The sequence below is a fragment of the Emydura macquarii genome, unplaced genomic scaffold (assembly GCF_026122565.2).
Source record: "Emydura macquarii macquarii isolate MOO-44397 ecotype Brisbane River unplaced genomic scaffold, CSIRO-AGI_Emac_v2 contig_1390, whole genome shotgun sequence".
Lineage (NCBI taxonomy): Eukaryota > Metazoa > Chordata > Testudines > Chelidae > Emydura > Emydura macquarii.
Window position 1 is genome coordinate 21407430 of NW_027131527.1, and position 24673 is coordinate 21432102.

General features: G+C 41.8%; 1 protein-coding gene across 2 annotated transcripts in view; it reads left to right on the forward strand.

Moving 5' to 3' along the window:
- TNKS2 (tankyrase 2) overlaps positions 1-24673 on the forward strand; it is a 69325-nt gene that overhangs the window by 41253 nt on the left and 3399 nt on the right. The window contains exons 16-25 of one of the 2 annotated variants that reach the window (XM_067552834.1): positions 199-418; positions 3015-3124; positions 3877-4065; positions 4861-5113; positions 5851-5933; positions 6669-6789; positions 7907-8004; positions 8948-9022; positions 15689-15794; positions 23168-23354. In XM_067552834.1, coding sequence (XP_067408935.1) covers positions 199-418; positions 3015-3124; positions 3877-4065; positions 4861-5113; positions 5851-5933; positions 6669-6789; positions 7907-8004; positions 8948-9022; positions 15689-15794; positions 23168-23354 — 1442 coding nt within the window. The remainder of the gene's footprint in view (positions 1-198; positions 419-3014; positions 3125-3876; positions 4066-4860; positions 5114-5850; positions 5934-6668; positions 6790-7906; positions 8005-8947; positions 9023-15688; positions 15795-23167; positions 23355-24673) is intronic. The other variant, XM_067552835.1, reaches the window with a different exon arrangement.

The following is a 24673-nucleotide window of genomic DNA, read 5'->3' on the forward strand; positions in this document are numbered from 1 at the left end:
TACATTGTGTGGACTTTTATTCTTTTGAATACATGATAGTTTTTCTCTACATAAGATGAATGTGAATGGAAATAAATTACCAGTAGAATATATAAGCCATCTAAGAGCTAAAAATGCTTATTCTGATTATTTCCATTTTTGACAGTTGTTAAAATGAGATGAGTACTTAATTTCTTCTGGGCTTTTTATATGCTACAGCATGGTGCTGACCCTACAAAGAAGAACAGAGATGGAAATACTCCTTTGGATCTTGTTAAAGATGGTGATGCTGATATTCAAGACCTACTTAGAGGAGATGCAGCTTTGCTAGATGCTGCCAAAAAGGGTTGTTTGACCCGTGTAAAGAAGCTTTGTTCACCTGACAATGTAAATTGTCGTGACACACAAGGAAGACATTCAACACCACTACATTTAGCAGGTTAGTGCTGTTAAGTACTAAACAATTATTTGATTTGGTGAGATTCATTAGCGAAGAAATGTACTTCTGTGACAGGATAATAAACCTGAATGCATAGGAGACTCTGAGAGGTATGAAGTGGCTTTTTCTTAGTGTGATGGTCTCAGCTGAATGAGAACACTTCATGGAAATAAACGCAGTGTAGCAATAGCTCTGAGGGTTAGTCTACACTTAAAACTTACAGTGGCAAAGCTGTATCAGTACAGCTGTGCCACTGTAACAGTGCTTGGGTAGCTGTGTTACGTCGACAGGAGAGAGCTCTCCCACCAACATGATAAAACCACCTAAACGAGCGGCAGTGGCTATGTCAGCGGTGGGTGGGTTCAGGATTAAAGACTTTATATGCTTCTTTTTAATCGTCTTTCTTTTTTCGTTTCCAAACTACATAACCCTAATAGTCTTAATCATGGAGGCCTTACCTACCTCCATATAACAAGTAATATCTTTTGTTGCCATTATGGATAGTAGTTCACTAAAATTTAACAGTTATTTAAGGTGAGGATGTACCATTAAAGTTTGATGGCACAGTAATTTCTATATTATGGAGGCACTGGTTGCAAAGTATTGTTCTCAAAATTATATTGCATATGTTCATTGTTTTCAGTGGAATTGAGCCGATAGGCTGCCATCAGTTAAGATAGTCACCATTTCTATACAGTCTTTTCAGGAAGAAATTTAGGCTGCTTTTTACAAAAATAGTGAAACCTAGTTGACCTCAGTGAAGATGGTGGCGCTTTGTTCTGCCACAGATGCAGAGGAGAGCACTGTGAGGAGTAGGTGAATATGGGAGGGAAGACAAGGAGGAAAGAGTGTAGGGAAATAGAGACAGGAGGGAGAATGTAAGGAAGAGGAAACTGAGGAGATAGTGAGAGCAAATATGAAGGGAGCATATAGAAGACCTGTAACTATAGGGGAGCATGGAGGAAGAATGGTGAATGGGACAGGGAAGACTGGGGCGGGGGTAGGGAAACAGGACAGAGTGGCAGCTGGATAAGTGGAGTCTTCTCCAAGCAGCCAAAGGAAAGGCTTATACTTTTGTTTCTTTAAAGGTGACTTTTGAACTGGAAATAATCATACCCAATTTGGGTGTGGGTGACTTGCATCTAAAGGCTCAAAAATCAGAAGGCAAACAAATGTGATTTATTTCTAAATTATATTATTTTTGAATGTTTGTATTTGACAGTACTGTTTCTGTCACCCCTCCTCCCGCCTCCCCTATGCCTCACAGAGCAATCTCCATTTGTTGTCTTCTCAATGTCCCAGCCCCTAAACTTTACAGGATGAGGGGGAACTGGCAGGCAAACTCTTGATGAGCAAGGGCTCCAAGCTTCCTTATTGAGTCAGCCCTCTGCGTTTGATAAACTCCTCATGGTTTACCAGTACCACAGAGGATCTCCTGTGACAAGTTTATTGGCCCGAGATTGTTACAGGCTGCCATTCCAAGGGGTGAAGAGAAAAGCAGGGCTTGTGTGGATTTGCATGGGGATGTTACAGCTAACGCTTAAACATTCCTGTTATTAAAAAACTAGGAAGTTAATACAGGCACATTTTTAGATGTTTGCTATGTGCAAAATATCTGATACTTTTTTTAACCTTGATTTTGCATGCAGCTTAACAATATGTTGTCTCTTGGTAACAGAATAGGGTATATTCTGTTAGGTGACTTAACTTTTTTTTAAATCTTGCTTTTTTGGTTTGGTGTCAAGGTTACTACATACAACATACCTAACTATTAACCTGATCTTGTGAAATCTAGTGAGTTTCCAGTGAGACACACCAAATCAGGATTCTCACCTGTAGTGAAGAATTGCTACCTCCTTATTGACAAGCATCCTCCCTGGTTGCTTGGCCTCACTTCCCCAGTTTCTCCTTAAAACCAGGAGCCAGCAAGAAGAGACATCATGTAGCTGATACCCTGCCAGTACAGTGACTGTGCTAATATGGGGCCAGCAAAGCTGGCAGATAGCAAGAGGTTGTCAACTCCATGGGTTTCAGCAGAAGAGGTAGAGGAAGGTGGAAGGATTTCTGACAGAGGAACGGAAGCAGAATTTTCTTGTCCATTAGAATGAAGACACTTACCTGAAGTTTTCTATTTAATCACTCCCTCCATTAGAAATGTAACTCCTTGTAACTGGAGAGTTTAGAGTTTCCATCATTAGTGCTGATTTGAAATGCATTAATTTTCCTTTTGGAAAATCTTAATACTCAACGCCAAATGTCTAGGTGCAGACAAAAATTAACATCTTTATTTTCAAATGAAGATATTGACTTTCAGTATGTGCTCACGTAATCATTTGAAATATTAAAAATACATATATATAGCACTGGAGTACTCTTAGCAAATTGATTTTAAGTTGCATTTATTGTGGAACTGAATACATAGGATTCATTTGTTCCATAGTTGTAATAAATGGTTTCACACAGCAGAGCACAATTTGGCTATTTATTTGCAAACTTTTTCCCTTCAGATGTGATTTAAAAAAAAAAGTTGTATTTAACCATGATAATGGTTCTGCTGACAGTTTTTCTCTTCCTTCCTTCCTTAACTGCTTGTTAGCTGGTTACAACAATTTGGAGGTTGCAGAGTACATGTTACAGCATGGAGCTGATGTGAATGCACAGGATAAAGGAGGGCTAATTCCTCTACATAATGCAGCATCTTATGGGGTAAGTATCTCTAACTTAACTATCTTTTGGAAGAATTTGAAACTTCTGTAAAAAGTTGTGATATAATACTTTTATTGACATTAATGGTGTAGCCTGACAATCTCTAAAAAAAATCTTTTGTTGTTGTGTTAGATCACCTTATTTTGAATTATTTTAAAATTATAACTTCAGGTCAAATTCATCTGACCTTTGCTGAAAAGAAGGTTTTAAATGTGTAAAATCGCTGTTGAATCATTATGTTCAGAAAAGTCATTCAAAAACGTATTATAAAAACAAGCAGCCTGAAAGGTGTCCTGTAAGATTGCTTTTCACATGTGCATGCTGGTAGAATTTCACTAGTAAAGATTTCACTTACATTTCTGTAGGTGATGTCATGAGATTTCAACCATCTGTAAACCCAAAGCAGGAACTAGAGCCATTCTCTGTTTCAACGCAGCCTGGAATCATAATAGTTGCTTTCAGATTCAAGAATTTGAATTCCAGCCCCCCTTCAATTCAGAGCAGTTTGAGTTTAGGATTCTGGTTTGGTCTATTTCTATTTCATAGAATAAAATGACTTAATTTATACATAGGTTCGTTATAGTTCAGAAAGTCTGTTCCATTTTGTTAATGTTTATTTTTTATCTTCTTATAATTTAGATCCATTCTAGGAAAAGCCAGAGTGAGTTACAAAAAGGGTTGTTTAATAATTCTGAGAGTTATGGTATATTAAACTAACATCTCGGAATGTAACAGGGTATTTTATTTTCCAGCATGTAGATGTAGCAGCTTTACTTATAAAGTATAATGCGTGTGTGAATGCTACGGACAAATGGGCTTTCACGCCTTTGCATGAAGCAGCCCAGAAAGGAAGGACACAGCTTTGTGCCTTGTTGTTGGCACATGGAGCTGATCCTACTCTGAAAAACCAGGAAGGACAAACACCATTAGACCTGGTCACTGTAAGTGATGGGATCTTTTGAGAAATCTGTGCTTAGCTGCAGTTAGAGGTTTATATAAGACGTTTTTAGGTGCTTTTTTTCAAAGTACAAATTTGGGAGTTTGTGCCCAATTTATAAACTCTGGTGTCTTGGATGTATATGCAGGTTTGGTTATGAAAGCCAGTACACTTGCATCCATCTTCTTTCTCTGTTCTCTTGCACAAAATTGCTGCAGAGTTCTTCTAACTGCCTAATGAAGATAGAAAACAAACAGATTTGTTACAGAATTGACATTTATCTATTTCTGATTTTACTTTGGATACTTGATCTGCCTATTTTACTGGCTAATATAATATTTGACCACAAAAAACTGTTGTATAGGTGAAATTTAGTCTAACTGGATTATAACCTTCTCATTTTATAAAGTTTAATCTGTCTGTGTTTAAGGTTTTGTTTTAGGTTATTATAATATAGTCAAAAGCTGCACATTTTCAAAGTAATGCTGAATGGATCCTCTTGCTTCAAATTGAGATTTCTTGTTTGAAAAGTAAACTAGAAATGAGTTTTGTTTGAATTTGTGTTTGAAAAAAGTTACAAATATCAAAATGCTAATTTTTCATATAGAACATTTTTTAAAAAATCTTGCTTATGTGAAAGATTGCTTTTACATTGGTTAAAATGTTTGCATTATACTTATGCATTTGTTTGGTATGGCTTTGAGCTTAATTTTCTCAAATATTTAATTGTCTTTATTTCAGAAAATAACTTTGCATGGAAGTCTTCCTCCATTTTAATAAACTGTCTTTTGATATTTAGGCAGATGATGTTAATGCACTGTTGACAGCCGTTATGCCTCCTTCTGCCTTGCCATCATGCTATAAACCTCAGGTTATAAATGTATCTCAAGCCACAGGACCTACGCCTGATTCCCTGTCTTCCGTTCCATCCAGCCCATCCAATCTGTCTGCTGCCAGTAGCCTTGACAATTTATCTGGTAGCTTTTCTGAACTCCCTTCAGTTGTTGGTACAAATGGTGCAGAGGGTGCAATAGTTTTAGAGAAGAAGGAAGGTAAGACTTTCTTTTTTTCTAATTGTAGATGTGAATTAATGCCTCAACCAGTTTTTACCACACAGTTAAATAAAACATCATTTTGTTGAAAAATAATTTTCAGTATTTTTATCAAATTTAATGAGAGATTTGTGGGTATTCTTCAGCTCTTATTAGAATTTTCAATTTATGCATTATCTCCCTTTGCCTTCTGTTATTACCTTTGTTTCCAAGTATGGCTTGATAAGGAACAGATAGCCAAAAGAACAAAAAATTGTAACTCCTGGGCTTTTGGACAGCAGGAGTCTTTAGGCATTTTTTCCAGATAGACTCTTACTGGTAAATCAGGTTTTAAATAGAAATCAAATAGATAAATACTTATTGATGTGGTCATACACACAATGAAAAGCTGTCATAGGTTCAAAAAGATTTTCAAGGCTGCTGATTTATGAACAAGGTTGCTTTAATAACTTCTTTGTTGCATAAATATGCAGTATTAGTAGCTAAACACATATTTGTTTTGTACACCAATGACCATATCTTTTTATTTTTATTAAGAGGTCAGTGTGTTCTGGATGCCACCAGAAACAGTAATACATAATTGTGTCTTATTAGTAACTTAAATATTTATTTCTAATGCTACAAGAATTCTTAAGAGATTTGGTATTTTCCATATTGCAGCAGTGTAAGTATGCTACATACTGTATTATAGATAATATGAATGTGAAAGAAACTTATATATTCTTCTTCACATTCAGTTCCAGGTGTAGATTTTAGCATAAATCAATTTGTGAGGAATCTTGGACTTGAACATCTGATTGATATATTTGAGAGAGAGCAGGTGAGTAGCTTTTCACAAATATTGGGTTAGAAAACTCTAACAGTGGGTTCCTTTTTGAAGTGGGAGGGGAGATAGCAGTGCCAATTTGAGACCTAATGGGTAAGTTCCTGTTTCTGTTATCTTAACATAGGTGATGGAGCCAGTAGGAAGTCAACATCATGAGATTATGTATAGTAATTACAGGGGTGTAGACATCTGTTAGGTTGGTAATACATTTTGAAAGTGAAATTCCCCAGTCAGAGAAGTCACTCTTGCAAGTACCACTGGACTACTTCTTAAGTAGGGTCATCCAAAGTGATGAACAAAAAAATAGGGACAGTGACAGCAATTCTACTATGACTTGTAGCATATTCTATGCTGTTCAAAAGCAAAAGCTCATGCTGGGGAAGAGTAGACACCAAGCCAAGGATGAACTGTTACATTAAAACATTCAGAATGTGTCTCTTGTTACCATGAATCTAATTTTAATTTTATATACTTATAAAATATCTGCACTTGTTTTATGGTTTGCTTTATAAGAGGTTTTAAAACTTCCCGAAGTTGACTTCTGCTGCATAGTTCACAGTTCTTCAGGGACTGCGTATCTGCACACTACTTTGTTTTATAGCTTAACTTAATTGGCATACATTTTATTTCTGAGGTTATAGTTGATCCTTTTTAATGAAATATTTTTCATGAAATTGTTATTAAAATGTATACAGCAATCTAAACAAATTATATTGTGCTTTGCTGTAGATAACATTGGATGTATTGGTTGAAATGGGCCACAAAGAGTTAAAGGAAATTGGAATCAATGCTTATGGACATAGGCATAAAATCATTAAAGGAGTTGAGAGATTGATCTCTGGACAGCAAGGTATATTTTTATTGAATTACTGAAGTGACACTGCTTTAATATAGAGTTCATTTTTATAAACTTCACTAGTTTTGTTTCTAATCATCTCATGTTAGAAAGAGCTGATAATGCAATTCTTTATACAATAAAATGATGCTTACTGGCAATATATAATGCTACACTGTCTTTCAACTTGAAGCTCATGTGAGAAGCTTTCACTAGTGGTATAAATTATCATGAATACTAACATTCAATTGCCTGTAGTATTTGACAGCTTTATCATGGTTACTGTCCATGTTTACTTTCATTACTTGGAATTTAGATTTAGAGATCTCTGTCTGAAATCATTTTAGGGCAGGTACTATCTTTTTGTTCTGTTTGTACAGCGCCTAGCACAGTGGAGTACTGGGCCATGACTGGGGTTCCTATGTGCTACCCCAATGCAAATAACAAATAATAATTTACTTTCAGAGTGACGGGAGCTGTGTGCTTTTTCTCACAAGGATAAATGAAGTTTTAAAATATTTTTATTTAAAAAAAAGTTTGGAGGGGCTTCTGTTTAGGCCTCAGATGCCTGTATTTTAAGTCTTTCTGCTTCTGAGGCATGATTTTTCTATTAATGTTAGGTGACTGGCCTAATACTTTGTGGATCCTTTACTTGGTAGTCAGTTAGGGACTGACTGATGGAAATGCTTGAGAGTTGTCATTTAGAGGTCTCAGGTGATGCATAATCACTTGTGGGTATGAAGGGAGTTGGCTGATGCCCCTGGCCACCATTACTGCCATTAACGACCAAAATATTTAGCACCTGGAGGTTCTGTCTGTCTTTAGCTAGAAAGCTGAGACCGAGGAATGAGCATCCTGCATGATATCTTCTGAGAAGCAGAATTACAAAAGTGCTTCTAAATGCGTTTTAAAAACTAAAATTTTAAACTGCTTAAGCTCCCAAAACCATGGCAGAAATGAGACTTAAACTTTAAGTTAATATAACTTTAAAACCACAAATATTCTCCTTTTCTTGACCTTTAAGTCGCTAAGTGGCATCTTCCACATTTTCATTACTTTGAAATTTAGCTATGCCTGTGTTTTTAATATTCGTTCTCTATGTCTGAAATACATACATTCATTGTATTAATAGGTCTTAACCCATACCTGACTTTGAATACTTCTGGTAGTGGAACAATTCTCATAGATCTCTCTCCTGACGATAAGGAATTTCAGTCAGTGGAAGAGGAGGTATGTTTTGCTCCCTAGTGTCTCAAATTCTTTTTGGCATTGTCACTTAGGGGTAGACACATGAGTTCCAGTAGCCTATTAATATAAGACTGAAATATTGCTAAACATAATGGACTAAAGCTTGCATCGAAATACTTCTTCCATTTTCCTTTGTCAGTGCTGTTCCACTCTTAATATATAGATATATATTAAGCTGTGGACATGTCAAGCATGTTATGACCCATGCTTGACATGTCCACAGCTTAATATATGTCTACATTTGAAACTAGAGGTGTAATTTTCAGCTTGAGGAGACATACCTGCACTAACTCTAATTTAACTAGCATACTAAAAATTTAAGTGTAGCCACGGCAGCAGCCTGTGTATTGCTCCAAGACCTTGGTACATACTCAGGCAGCTAGCCACTTCTGTTGCTCGTACTGCTGTGGCTACATGCATGTTTTTAGAGCATTCGTTTAATCAGAGCTACCATATTTGTGGTTTCTTGAGCTAGAAATTACACTACCAACAAAGTGTAAGCGAAGAGACCCTTTATCTCTCCATATCCTATGAGTAACATACTTGAGATGTCTCCAGCTGAAGAGAATTTTTTTCTACAGCACGAAAACCTTCATTGTCATTTACCTACATATCAGACTTAGCTTCTAATCAATTCTTCCTTTACTTTCTGCCCAGTGTTTAAATAATTTCACAGCAGTGATTCTAAGTAGATGTAATCAGTTAGAGTGTAAATTAAGAACTAGTATCGTATGTTCCACAGAGTATTCAGAATCTATCAACTTTTGTAGACAAATCACGAAGTCTGTTCTATGTGGATCCAATGCTAATTTTTAGCTAATGTGTGTCTTCTGTTTTTTACAACAGAATCAACTGTTTTGATTATTATAAAGAATATTGGAGTATTTGTCCAAAACATACAGCCTTAAAGCTCTTTATTCTTCAGATGCAGAGTACAGTTCGAGAGCACAGAGATGGTGGGCATGCTGGTGGAGTCTTCAACAGATACAATATTTTGAAGGTACCATTCACATTTTTGTAGTTCTTAAATGATAGCTATGCTCTCAAACCTTTCATTGAAAGTAACTTTCAGTTACAATCAAGTACTTTTTGTAGTTTTATTTATTGAGCACCATTGTTTTATACATTACAAAATACGCTTTCTGCAGCCTAGCATCCATCATATATGGTATAGTCATTTCTTGTCTACAGTTTTGGGAGCAGTTCAGCTCTGTAAAACAGCCCTTCTAAAGACTGAAAATAATGTAGATATGTAATGCAGAACATGATGTCATATAGTTATAAAGCTTCAGTTGATCTCAAAAATTAAAAATTTTTCCCCTGACACTCTATGTAATTTAAAAATCGTCATCCTTTAAATCATTAAGATTTGACAAGGCTCATTGATACATCATATTACTTCTTTATTTATTTAAATATTTGTAATTGGTTCTATTTTGAGTGCTTGCTCATGTCCATTCCGTGTCAGGGGTTTGTGCACCACATGCACTGGTGCTGGAGATTTTTCCCTCAGTGGTATCCGTAGGACTAGCTCTAACGTCTTCTGGGGTCGCGTGCATATGTGCCAGTATAAGGGGTGCCGCTGGACCCCTCCCCATTTCAGTTCCTTCTTACTGCTCATGATGCTGATGGAACGTCCTCTTGGTTTGGCATACTGGGAAGGGGGTATTCACTGTCCTCAAGAGGGGACAAAAATGGCTCAGGAGATGAGATGACATCCGTGCAGGGCTGCTCGTCTTCACCAGGACTTGGGTTGGCAGCGGCCTCATTCCTTTGAATTCCCAGCCCAATCCTGGACCAGCTGCTGATGTCTGGGAGCAGCAGGGGCACCCAGCACCTTACGGTACCATCCTCACCCAAGGCATTCCAAGCAGCCAATGACCTCCTATCAATTCCTGTGCTGCTGATGCCTCAAGAAGAGAGACCCCCCTGCACTGGGACCACTTGCTGGTATCATTGACTGTGAGGCCATCCAGAGGCAAGCCTGCAATGGGTCCTCTGCAGAAATCTCCAACACTGACACATCACTTCCCAGCCCCGCACAAGTTTTCAATGCCTCACCAGCACCGGTCCCCAGAGCCACACTGCTGACAGTCAGACTCAAGACTCCAGTCTCTGGACCCATGATACCGGTCCTCAGAGTCGCGGCACCAATCTCCGGAATCTCGGCACCGGTTCCTGATACACCAGTATTGGTCGCCAGAATACACCACTGCTTTCGAGACATGTGCCACGCCCTACAGGTCCTCGATACCAAGACACCACTCCTCCTGGTACAGTGGGGAAGTGGAAGCAACATCAGCACTGCCTTAGTCACCAAGAGAGGGCTCCTTGGATTCAGAATTGGATTAAGTGGCGCTGCCCAGGAGGCAGACTGCCACTGCAGCAGCTGCAGGCTTCCCCATGGGGCTCCGTATAGGAGCTTGACCACAGAGGCAATGGCCCATGTCATGGCAGTTTTGGAAATGGTCACACATGCAGCATTCGCTTTCAAGGGCTTCAGAGAGGTGGTCAATGGGGCTCACTTGCCCAGCACCTAACTTAGACATGGAGTCAGACCAAGATGCTGAGGCTTCTACAGTAGTCCTAGATGGGGCCACTTCAGCGAGGGAGGAAGAGGTCACCCCTCTACCCTTGTTGGCATTCTCTTCCTCCTCTCCAGATGAGGCAGTAGCTTGGCCCCCTGCCACTATGCCACAGGATGACTTTAGAGCACACGAAGAGTTGCTCAAGTGAGTAGCCTCAAACCTGGGCTTAGAGGCAGAGGAGCTGAAGGAGCCTGCTGACGAGCTCTTTGACCTTTTGGCAGCAGCAACCCCATCTAAGGTGGCCCTCTCAGTCCACAAAGGGGTGGTGCAGCTAATCAAGTCCCTGTGGCAGACCCCAACCTCCCTGACCCCTAGATCTAAGCGGGCTAAGAGAAAATATTATGTACCCGCTAAGGGATTTGAATATTTGTACTCTCATCCCTCTCCAGGGTCGATGATGGTAAAAGCTGCCAATGAAAGAGACAGACAAGCAGGCGAATTTGACCCTCAAAAATAAAGAGGCAAAGAGACCAGACCTTTTTGGCAGAAAGGTTTACTCAACCACAAACCTACAACTACACAGATCGAACCAGAAATTTCTGTTGGGGAGATATAATGTCTGGCATTCCATGGCCATGTTCACGGACTCTCTGCCTCAGGGCTTCAAACAGGAGTTTGAGGTTATACTGGAGGAGGGCAAGAAAACAGCCTGAGCCTCCTTCCAGGCAGCCTCTGATGCGGTCGATTCAGCGTTTAGAACAATGGTGTCGGCTGCTCAATGAGAAGAGCCTCGTGGTGTCAGTCATCTGGCCTGTTCTCAGAAGTCCAACAGTCCATTCAGGACCTCCTATTTGACAGTGCAGAACAAATGGACACAATGCTGCACGGTTTAAAGGACTCCAGAGCCACACTGCTCTTTGGGTCTCTACACCTCGTCAACCCCTAGGTGACATTTTAGGCCCTAACAGCCTCAGAGATTTGGGGGCTGGTCCAGGAGCGAGCCCTACAGAAAGAAAAATAGGGGTTATAAGAGACATCAGGGTCAAGCTCCTGCTGCTGCCTCTCAGTTGGGCTCAAGCCACTACCCCTTGGGGACAGAGCAGACCTTTTGAAGGTGCGCCCAGAGGCGACCTACCAGCCTTTACCCAGGATCCAGCCTTCCCTTTATATTCGGTTCGTTTTGCACCCTTCTTCCCAGCCTGGACTGCTATAACATAGGACCAATAGGTGTTAAGTGATGTAGCTGTCTGGTACACCCTCCAGTTTGTATCACTCCTCCCTTCCCATTCCCTATCTCCATTCCTCTTCAGGGACCCGTCTCATGAGCAACTTCTTGTCCAGAAGATGCAAGCCCTCTTACAGGTGGACAAAATAGAGGAAGTTTCTCGAGATCAGAGAGGGAAAGGGTTTCACTCCTGCTACTTTCTGGTCCTTTCTGGACCTGTGTTGCCTCAACAAGTATCTCAAGAATTTGAAGTTTTGTTTGGTCTCTCTGGACTCAATCATCCCCTCTCCGGATCCTGGCAACTGGTATGCTGCCCTCGACTTAAAGGACACGTACTTCCATATTTCTATCTTTCGGGGCCACAGAATATTCTTACAGTTCGTGGTTGGGAAGAAGCACTACCAGTTCACAGTATTTCCCTTTGCCTATCAGCAGCGCTAAGAGTGTTCACAAAATGCATGGCAGTGGTCACGGCCTACCTCAGACGACGGGGCATACAGGTCTTCTCTTACCTCGATGACTGGCTCATCAAGAGTCACTCAAAAACTCAAGTCCAACACAGCACTGTTGTTGTATGTGCCGCCTGTCAAGCACTGGGCCTGTTGATAAATGAACAAAAGTCAGCATTGTTACCAATACAGAAGATGAAGTTCATCAGGGCAGTCCTCAACTCCACCCAAGCCAGTGTGCTTCTACCGAAGCCAGATTCTTGGCCATATTGGAGCTTATAGCCCATGTCACAGTTCACTCCCTCACCACGGCACGAGTATGCCTCAGGCTGTTAGGGCACATGGCAGCATGCACCTACATGGTCAGCACACGGTGTTACACCTCAGACCTCTGCAGATGTGGCTGGCATCGGTTTACTCCCCAGCCAGGTACCATTTGGACATGATCCTCACGATCCTTCCACCAATACTTATTTCCCTAGCATGATGGTCAAACCCTCATCATGTGTCAAAAGGGATCCCCTTTGTGGCACCACAGCTAATGCTGTCCCTGGTATTAAATGCTTCGGATTTAGGGTGGGGAGCCACCTTGGCGCACTCGGGACCCAAGGCCTTTGGTCCAAGGAGGAGCTGGCATTACATATAAATATCAGAGAGCTTAGGACAATCTGACTGGCCTACGAGGTATTCCTTCCCCAGCTGTTTGGCAAGGTAGCGCAAGTGATGATAGACAACACAGCTTTGATGTATTACATCAACAAGCAAGGGGGAGCGCGGTCTTCAGCCCTCTGCCAAGAGGCCCTCTGCCTATGGAACTTCTGTGTGAGGCATGCTATTCACCCAGAGGCCATAGACCTCCAAAGGGTCAGAAGCACATTGGCAGGTCCTTTTCCTCACTACGAGTGGTTCCTATTCCCAGAGATTGCCAAGATCATCTTCCAGAAGTGGGGAACTCTCCAAGTGGACCTCTTCACTATCCAGACAGAACAGAAAGTGTCATCGCTTCTCTTCCCTGCAAATGTTCGACAATGGCTCGCTTCCTGATGCCTTTCTCCCCCGTGGTCAGGGGATTTGATGTACACCTTCTCACCAATCCCTCTCATTCACAAGGTCCTCATAAAGATCAAAAGGGACAGAGCATAAGTTATCTTGATAGCTCCAGCGTGGCCTCACCAGCACTGGTTTGGCATGTTGCTAGATTTATCAATGACCCCGCCCTTAGGCCCTCCCAAACAGACCAGACCTGATCTCTCAAGACCACGGTCAACTGCTACATCCGAACCTAGCCTCCTTTCACCTGATGGCATGGATGCTGCATGGCTAAGTCTTGAGGAATGGGCCTGCTTCCCCCAAGTCCAACAAGTCCTTTTAGGAAGCAGAAAACCCTCCATTAGAGTCTCATACTTGACCAAGTGGAAGCATTTCACCTGCTGGGCATCTGAATGGAATCTTTCCCCAGTTAAGTCATCTGTTCAATCCATTTTGGAATATCTGTTCCACTTAAAACAAGAAGCTCTGGCAATACCATTAATAAAGATGCACCTGGCAGCCATATCGGCCTTTCATCCTCCTATTCAGGGCAGATCAGCCTTCTCACATGAGATGACAATCAGATTTCTCAAGGGTCTGGAGAGGCTCTTCCTACCGGTATGAGACCTGATTCCTCTGTGAGATCTCAACCTGGTTCTATCGAGGCTCATTGGGGCCCCTTTTGAGCCCTTGGTGTCTTGCTGTCTTCTACGCCTATTATGGAAAGTCACCTTCTCAGTGGCAATTACTTCAGCAAGACAAGTCTTGGAGACCAAGGCCCTGACTTCTGAACCCCTTTACCTGGTGTTCTATAAGGATACGGTCCAGCTGCACCCTCACCTAGCCTTTCTGCCAAAGTTGATATCACAGTTTCATGTCAACCAGGCTATTTTCTTGCCAGTCTTCCCGAAGCCCCACAACTCTAGTGAGGAAAGGCATCTTCATATGCAATATGTGAGATGAGCTCTGGCTTTCTACATTGACGGGACTAGGTCTTTCTGCAGGTCCACGCAGCTGTTCATTGCTATTGCTGAATGGATGAAAGGATTGCAGGTATCATCCCAGAGGATTTCATCCTGAGTCACTGACTGCATCTGAGCCTGCTATGAGCAGGTGAAGGTCATGCCTCTGGCTTTACTGACAGCTCATTCTACAAGAGCTCAAGTGTGTTGATGGCTTTCCTAGCTCAGGTCCTGATATAGGAGATCTGCAGAGCACGGCGTACCTTCGCATCCCACTGCACCATTATGCAACAGGCCTGGGATGATGCAGGCTTTGGCAGAGTGGTATTACAATTGACGCGTCCTTGAACTCCTGGCCCACCTCCAGAGGCACTGCTTGTGAGTCACTTAACAAAGAATGGATGTGAGCAAGCACTCGAAGAAGAAAGAATGGCTGCTGACCTTTCATAGCTGTTGTTCTTTGAGATGTGTTGCTCATATCCATTCCATGACCCATCCTCCTTCCTCTCTGTCAGAGTTCCAGCAAGAAGGAACTAAGAATAAAGGGGGGCTGGTGGAGCCCCTTATAATGATGCATATGCATGCGACCCCAGAGGGCGCTAGAGCCGGCCCTACAGATACAGATACCAGATAAATATACCAGATACAGATACCGGAAAAATCTCCAGCACTGGTGCATGTAGCATGCACACACTTGACATGGAGTGGACAAGAGCAACACATCTCGAAGAACAACAGTTATGAAAGGTCAGTAACCGTTCTTTATAGTAAAGTTAGACCTTAATATAGATTGTAATAATTTAAAACTTAATTTAATTTTAAATGGGTTTATTTTTAAAAAGAAAAATGTATTTTATTTTAAATTTGTTTTGAAAAAATAATCAGTTTTTATCCACCAGAGTTGAGGGAAGGGATTAGAATGAGACTGAGAGCAGAGAAGGAGTAGTGGTAGAGGGCCTTGAAGGTGGTAATAAGCAGCTTGAATTAATATGGAAAGAGTGAGGAAGCCAGTGAAGAAATCTGAAGAAGGGGGTTGGGAATTCTTTGAATGGAGAGAAAATTATTTTATCAAAGTTTGGATAGATCAGGGGTTGCAATCCAAAAATAACTTTGATCCAGTTTGTTGAAACTTTCCAAAAAGCTCTTTAGTTGTGACTGACTGATAAATGTCAGACTAAAAACTTTAGAGAGATCACTGAACAGTGGTTTAGAACAGACTAGCTTTTAACTTAGATTTATGGTGGTGATGATTTTACTCACTATATCATGTTAGAAGAGCAATTGGATTCCTTAAAATCTGGGGGAGATAAATCTCTTTTCTTTTCTAGAAACTTGACTTAAATGTTCCCATATTTGGAGTGGATCTATTGTGATATACCTATTATGCATCAAAATGTCTGTCAAATGATAAAACAAAAAATTGGAAGGTCTCGTCTTCAAAATAGAATTTGAATTCTGATTTAATTATTTCAGATTCAAAAAGTATGTAACAAAAAACTCTGGGAAAGATACACTCACAGGAGGAAAGAAGTTTCTGAAGAGAACCATAACCATGCTAATGAAAGGATGCTGTTTCATGGTGAGATCTTTGAAATCCAAATTTATTCCATTATCAATGCTGTGTTAATCTTATGGGGGAATAGTTTTTGTTGATACAAAAATTTTAGGTAAATATGCCATATATTTAACAACTGGAATTAAAATGTAAACCAGAATTAAGTTTTTCATAATTTTGATACAAGCCTGTTACCAGTATCACATATTATTGCAGAGGTGACTACTATAGCTGTATCTGTTCTAATTCTCATTTTGTTACCTTGTAACTTTGAGCCCTTTGCCTTTTTTCCTAAACTTTTCCTGCCTTGTCTTTGCCCAGAGGTATGGTGTTTTCAGTTTAGTTTGATCAAAAATAGAAAAACAGGTCAGCAGATTCAGTTTGCAGGGGTAGGAGTGAAGGTTTGTTGCAATTTGTTATACTAACTCTGAAAAATGGCACTTAAATTTGATATGTTAGCCCTTGTTCAGAAGTGTCTTCTTGAGCACCAGTGAAATTAAGTTTTGATATGACGGTTATAACTTGTTGAAAATTGTTCCCTGCAGGTGCACAGTACAGTTTGTACTGACGCACTAAGTGGCTGAGTTAGCTGCATAGGTAAGAAATTCAGCTGCACATTCATTGAAATAAAAACTGCACAGCTCCCTCCTGCAGACCTTATAATTTTGTGAGATAAGGTGGTCCAGTGGTCTCTGGTGTAAGCATCTTGGATTTTTTTTATTTAAAAAAAAACACTTCAGACTTACCAAAGTTCAGAATGTGAATTAAGATTGCATGTCCAACCTAAATTCTCCGCTTGTGGATATGCATTACGATAGTTACATGATTACAAACTTTCTCTAATACAATTTAATATTTTCTTCTGTAACCACAGATACACACATTTTTGTGGTATCTTGTATAGTTTATTCTTGTAAACTTTATTTTTAGACTCATAATGGTCTTCCATATTTTTGACAGATTTTTTTTTTTTTTTACGTAATTGTCTTCTCACAGGAATTCTAATTGTCAGCAGCCATGTAGTTTGCAATTATTTCCCAACTAGTAGCTCAGACAGCCTTAGCTATAACTCAGGGGATCAGAAAGAAACTACAACACTATCTTGGTGGCAAACTTATGATACTTCTTCGAGTGCCTGCTCATGTCCATTCCATTGTAGGTGTGTGTGCGCCCTTGTGCATGGTTACTGGAACTTTTTTCCCTTTAGCGGTACCCGTAAGGCCAGCTTCGGTGACCCCTGGAGCCCCGCACACATGCCACGGTATATGAGGCGCTGCCGGTCTTACACCCGCTCAGTTCCTTCTTTCCGCCTGTGATGGTTGCTGGAACTGCCTTGACTTGCAATCGCAAGTGCTCATTCCCTTTTGTTCTGACCTTAATTGTTTGTTTTGTTTAACTTAGTTAGGTAGATTAGGTCTTAAGTGTATCTTAATAGTGGTGGTTAGTCATCTTAGGATATGCTGGGACTTTGCGGGAGCGGGGCATGCCCTAGTCACTGGGCTTCAAGCCGTGTGCCTCCTGCAGGAAGGCCTTTCTGCCGAGTGACTCCCTGGGGGAGGCTCACCGCAAGGACAAGTGTAAAATTTGTAAGGCTTTCAGGCCTCAGACTCAAAAGGGCAGAGAGATCCGCTTGAAAGCCTTACTAATGGAGGCAGCACTCTGACTGGCCTCCGAACCAACCCGCTCTGCTTTGGTACCGAGTGTGATATCGGTAGAGAGAGCACTGTTGGCACTGGCCCCGCCTCAGCACCGGCCTTCTTCCTCTCCATCGAGAAAGAAGCAACGCAAGCAACATATGGAGCAGGATTGCTCCCCTGCATCGAAGAGAACAGGGTCGAGCATGGTGCCACACCCTAGCCAGACTGTGGAGGCTCACTCGTCGCCACAAGAGCCCATGTCTCCAACTAGAGAGCCACCCCCAACTCCTGGGAGTGGGAGGGCGCCTCTGCACCTGCTAGCACCATCAACACCAGAGGCATTTCAGGCGGCATGGACCTTGTTGGCCAAGAGAGAAGGGGCTGGTGTCGCAGGGGAAGCCCATGTTGGGACCCCCTGGTTGGCTCAGGCAATCCCTGGAGCGAGGAATGAGATCTCTGATGACCTGGTCGCCCCGGGTGGAGGGGCTGACTTGGTGCCACTCCCCTAGAAGTCGCTCCAGGTCGCGGTCACCGGAGCACCATGCATCGGTGGTGCAAGGAGCTGGCTCTCCTAAGACTCAGACCATTTCAGCTGTGGTTAGCCTCGGTTTATGCCCCGATCAGACATTCCCTAGACTGGGTGGTCACAGTTCCCCCTCACATCCTGGCCACACTAGACTAGTAGCTGAGCCCCTGGGCAGTGTTGAGGGGTGTACCGTTTGAACAGCTAGTCCCCTCACTTAGCCTGGTAGTGGATGCCTCAGACTTAGGGTTGGGGGCACATATCAGATCCAACCTCAGCACACAAGGGGTCTGGTTGAGAGGAAAGGTGCATGCATATCAATGTAAGAGAGTTACGGGCTATTCACCTAGCATGCGGAGTGTTCCTCCACCTTATCGCGGGCAAGGTGGTGCAGGTACTGACAGACAATACAGCGGCCATGTATTACATCAACAGAAGGGGGGGAGCCCGCTCCTCAGCCCTCTGCAAGGAGGCCATTTGTCTGTGGGACCTGGTGGTGAGGCACAATTTTCACATAATAGCCTCTCACCTCCCGGGAGTGAGGAACGACGAGGTGGACCACCTCAGCAGGTCGTTCTTACCCCACCACAACTGGTCACTGCATCCAGAGGTGGTCTGTCGCGCTGGTTAGATTGGGGTGGGCATTTAACATATGGGTTAACATCAATATGTCAAAATCATAATAATTCATGTGAGATATGCCATGTCAGGTACTGTTAGAAAGGTTGTAATATGCTAAGTAAGATGATAACACTTATGTTCATGTGTGATATGTGAAATGGAAGTTATAGATATATTTGATATATCTGTATTTCATGTGGTGCTGTCTGAGTAACAACTCAGACAGGATGGCTGCAGAACAATAGCCTGCTTAATGGCCCATTAAGATATCCCCAGGTGCAAGGGGCCCAGGGGGAGAAGCCGGAGATACACCTGATGAGGCACCAGGACTGGCCCATGTGGATCTGGACTTCATTTTAGTTCCTGTAAAACTCTACAACCTCATGGCCAGGGCCAGAGGGTATATAAAGCAGAGGCCTTGGGAATCCATTTTGTCTTCAGTCACCAGTCTTCAGCCAGGACTCAGCTTCAGGTACCAATTCATCTCTGGATCAGCTCATCTACAACTGAACTGAAGCTATGAAACAAAGGACCGAGACCCACCCAGAGATTGGGTGCACACCAGAGGAACTATACAGGCCTGCAACTCCACAATTCTTCTAGAAACCTGATGTATATATGTTACCCATCCCATGCCCAGGGCAGCCACCTGATAATACCAAGGTCAGGGCAGGCTGTAAAAAGAGAGCAGATTCTCCCAACACTGCTGGGTGATACTGAAGTCAGGCTTCTGGGGATTCAGAAGTGCAGTTTGTGGCTGGTTGGGAAGTCTGGCTTCTGTGCCACCCACTAGTGCTGGGAGAATCTGCTCTGCGTTTGCAGCCTGCCCTGACCTTGGCATTTTCAGGGGGCTACCCTGGGCACGAGATGGGTCACATGGGGTCTATGATTTTCCAACGGTGGGGCTATCACCAGGTGGACCTGTTCACGTCAGAATGGAACAAGAAATGACAGAAGTTCTGCTCCCTCTGCGGTCTGGAGGCCGGGTCACTGTTCAATGCCTTCCTGCTGCTGGGGAACCTCATATATACATTCCCACCCATTCCTCTCCTTCACAAAGCCTTGCTGAAAATCAAGAGGGACAAAGCGAATGTTTTCTTAGTTGCATTGGGCTAGCCATGCCAGCACTGGTTCAGCATGCTGCAGGACCTATCGATTGCCCCTCCGCTGGAGCTTCCGAGATGGCACGATCTCCTGTCCCAGGATCATGATTGCTTGCTGCACCCAGACCTGGTCTTCTTGCACCTCACAACGTGGAGACTCCATGGCCTCACACAGATGAGCAAGCTTGTTTGGCGCAAGTTCAGCAGATTCTGCTGTGTAGCAGAAAACCTTCCACGCAGATCGTGTATTGTGCTAAATGGAAGCAATTTACCTGTTGGGCAGAGTCCCATGGGATCTCGCCAGGGTTGTCGCTGATACAGGCGATCTTGGGGTACTTGTTGCAACTAAAACTCCAGGGGCTAGCTGTGGCCTCCCTGAAGGTCCATCTATAGGGGAAGTTCTTCCAAACTTGGTTAGATAATTGTTAGATTATGTCCTGAAGCATGTGCATCTCTTACAAATTTTGTATCTATCTAAGGTGATAGTTGATGTTTTCATTATTTTTATATATATATATATATATATATATATATATATATATATATATATAATGTTACCCTTCTTAAATCCTGCTAACCTCTTAGCCTCAGTGATACCTTGTGATGAACATAAGAACGGGCATACTGGGTCAGACAGATGGTCCATCTAGCCCAGTATCCTGTCTTTGGACAGTGGCCAATGCCAGGTGCTTCAGAGGGAATGAACAGAACAGGTAATCATCAAGTGATCCATCCTGTCGCCCATTCCCAGCATTCTGGTGATGGTTCCACAAGTAAATAATGAGTTTGTGTATTTTTTTAAAAAACCTGTTACTTTTCATTTTATATTTTTATGTCACGTCATCATCATCTTGATTACACAGAGAATAAATAAGAGCTTTTGATTTACTTTCAGTATAACATTTATTTTTTTACATAAGTCTCAACTCGTCATGCCCTGTCATGTTCATCTTCTCTGAACAAAACAGTCATAATAATCCTATAACTGTCTGTATATTTACATGTAATTTAATAAACCTTTTTAATAAACAGGTGCATCTTTGTGAAACTCAATATGTCAGGTCTCTCTAGAGATAAGTGCTGCAATGCAGAGCACTTTCAATTTGAATGGGCAACTTAAACCTAAATTTTATGACCAGTACCCAGCGCAAATAACTAAGCATTGTGGAGCTCTGTGGAGGCAGAATTGGTTGATTGTATTCAAATCAGCAGAGCCTGATGAAATTCATCCCGGGGGTACTTAAGGAACTTGTTGAAGCCATCTCAGAATCATTAGCAATTATCTTTGAGAACTCATGGAGGACTCTGGAGGACTGGAGAAGGGCATATATGGTACTTTTCTTTAAAAGGGGGATCAGCCTAGTCAGCCTAACTTCAATATTTGGGAAGATACTGGAACAAATCATTAATCAGTCAGTTTGTAGCACCTAGAGGATAAAAAGGTTATAAGGAATACCCAGCATGAAGTTGTCAAGAAAAAATCTGGCCAAACCAAGTTAATTTCTTTTCTTGACAGAGTTACTGGCATAGTGGATAGGGGAGAAGCAGTACACATGGTTTTTAGTAAGGCTTTTGACGTCGCACCACATGACATTCTCATAAGCAAACTAGGGAAATGTGGTCTAAATGAAATTACTAGTAGGTGGGTGCACAATTGGCTGAAAGACCATATTCAGAGTAGTTGTTGAGAGTTCACTGTCAAACTGGAAAGGTGTATCTAGTGGTGTCCTGCAAGGGCCAGTCTTCTGTCTAGTACTATTCAGTATTTTCAGTAATGACTTGGATAACGGAGTGGAGAGAGTGCTTGTAAAGTTGTCGGATGATACCAGGTTAGGAGGGGTTGCAAGCACTTTGGATGACAAGTTTAGAATTCAAAACAACCTTGACAAATTAGAGAGTTGGTCTGAAATCAGCATGATGAAATTCAGTAAAGACAAATGGGAAGTACTTGACTTAGGAAGGAAAAGTCAAATGCACAACTACAACATGGGAATTAATGGCTAGGTGGTAGTACTTTTGAATAGCATCAGGGAGTTATAGAGGATCACAAATTGAATAAGAGTCAACAATATGATGCAGTTGCAAAAAGGACTAATATCAGTCTGGCGTGTATAAAAAGGTGTGTCATGTAAGACATGGGAGGTAATTTGTTCCACTGTACTTGGCACTAGTGAGGCCTCAAGTGAAGTACTATGTCCAGTTCTGGGTGCCATACTTTAGGAAGTTTGTGGCCAGATAAGTCCAGAGGAGAGTAAAAGAAATGTTAAAGGTTTAGAAAACTTCACCTGTGAGGAAAAGTTAAAAAACTTGGGCATGTTTTATCTTGAGAAAAGAAGCCTGAGAAGGGACTTGAGATGTCTTCAAATATGTTATGGGCTGTTACAAAGAGGATGGTGATCAGTTGTTCTCCATGTCCACTAAAGGTAAGACAAGAAGTATTGGGCTTAATCTGCAGCAAGGGAGATTTAGATTAGATAGCAGGAAAAACTTTTTAATATAAGGGTTCTGGAATAGGCTTCCAGCTGAGGTTGAGGAATCCCTATTATTGAAGTTTTTAAAGAATAAGTTGGACAAACACCTGTCAGGGAAGATCTAGGTTTATTTGGTCTTGCCCCAGCACAGGGGGCTGGACTTGATGACTTCTCAAGGTCCCTTCCAGCCATACATTTATATGATTTTAAGAATCCTTCTCCTCATCCTCATCTGTTGAATGGGAGCAGACCTGCTTCACTGCTCCTACAGCCTGCTGAAGGCAGCTCTGCAGTTCTAGTGCACCCTCTGTGTTGGAAAGAAACAGGATATTTGGGTTTCTGTATACTGCCGCACAGTTTGGATTACAGGGGTATGAACAGCAGTGCACACCAAAGTGCTGCACTGTAAATCCCATGAGTAGTCTACACTAATATGAACTAGAAACCTTTTTTTGCATGCAGAGCGGTGCAGCACTCTGGTGTGCACTGCTGTTCTCCTAAAGTTGCTAACCATCCAGGATTATCCCAGAGTCTCCAGGAATTAAAGATGAATCTTTAATTAAAGATTGTCGTGTGATGAAACCTCCAGGCATACCTCCAACCAAAATGAGCAACCCTAATTGGCCCCCCATAGTCCAAACTGCAGGTCACCATATACATTGGCTGTATAGCATATGTCCAGGGAGACCTGTAGACTAAACTCTACAGAAAAGGTGTCTAGCACTTATGCAGCTTTCCCTGTAAAGGCGAGTTAGGATTTGTCCCTAATTGTCTAATATTTTGTGAATGTAACAGTGTACACTGCTGTAATACAGTGGATATTAAGTGTTTGCTGTGGCAGACTGGTACTGCATCACTTAATTGCTCTGACTTGCCGAAATTTGATCTATTTTGATAAAAGGTAACTTACAAATAACCACAAGATTTACCAGTAAGAGAGGATAGAACAATCAGTAGGCTCTTGAAATGATTTAGTAATTAATGAATACATAACAAGTATAGATGATGAATTTAATTGTTTTTCTTCTTAATTTACTTCTAGGTTCCCCGTTTGTGAATGCAATCATTCATAAAGGTTTTGATGAGAGACATGCTTACATAGGTGGAATGTTTGGAGCTGGGATTTATTTTGCTGAAAACTCTTCCAAAAGCAATCAGTATGTGTATGGAATTGGAGGTGGCACTGGATGCCCAGTTCACAAAGATAGATCTTGTTATGTTTGCCACAGGTAAGTCACAATACTTTGTACCTGAATTATTCATACCAAGAAATCCAATTTTTCAAGCATAGCCTGTGTTAGAGGCAGTCAAGTCCCCAGCAGAGTCTCTGAAGAAAGACTATAGCTCAGTAGAGATGTCAGTCCTATGCACTAATAGTAAAAGCAGATAGTGCTGCACTATGAGATTTGGTTGCCACCCTTTAAAGCTATAGTGCAAACTTAAAAGAACCAGAGAGGGTCAGTGGAGATAGTTAAAGACCTTGCAAGACTTACCTCCTTTCAGAGTCTAAAAACCAGAATTATGGTAGCCTGGATATGAAGAGAGAGGATATGCTAGAGATTTTAAAAAGCATGAAAGGTACACAAACAAATGTACCGAACAGTACACAAACAAGGATACTTCTAGAAGAGCGCTGTACTTGTATACTAAGTGACTCAATCTACCTCCAGTGCCTGATACAGGGTGAGGGAGGTGTCAGCTAGATGAGTCAAAATTATGATCATCCTGTATTTCTTTCAAGATGAGTTCAGTAATGTTTGCCCCTACCTTGTAGGTTCAGTCCTTGATCCTTAGTACTCTGAGGAGGGGCAAGGTAGATTTGTGGAACTTCCACTCCCACTAGTTTCTGGGTTCCTAAAAGCATTCTTATTGTGTGTGTCTGGTTTCTCCTTGGAGCCTCAATCTCTTGCTTCAGAAATTTAGTGTCTCCTTTTGAAACCTCTGAGCTCAGTAGACTTAAGCTTTCTCATTGTTCAGTGTTCCTGTTGGCTGTCACTTCAACCAGTAGGGGTGAGGAAATTGCATCCTTGTCCTACTGTTGTCCCACTGGCTTCCAAAGAGAGAGAAATTGGTAGTTGGAACTTGCCTCAGTTTCCTTCCTAAGTCTTGAGCTCCTTTTCATTTGAAGCAGGACAGGACCCTCCAAACTTCTTCGATAGTCCCAACCAAAGAAGAGAAAGGTATGGCACTCTTTAGATTTGAGGAGAACTCAAGCTGCCCTTCAACAAATGAGATAGGAAGGACTTTCTGCTTGCTTTGTGTGAAGGATTTCAAAAGGGGCATGAAGTGTCTTGAATGAGCATATCCAGACTGAATGGATCCGGTATCTAGTTGACCTACAAAACTGCTGAGACTCTTTGCCTGGACTTACTTCACTTGAGCAGTTGCTGCTTCCTGGACAGAACAAAAAGAAGTGTCATTTGAGCTATATAAGCTACCACCTTGACCAACCAAATTGTCATCTTGTCAGCAAATGTATTCCTGTTTAGAGTGTATTAAGAGCTATGCTGACATAGGAGCCATCATCCTTTGGGGAGAAAACAGGAAT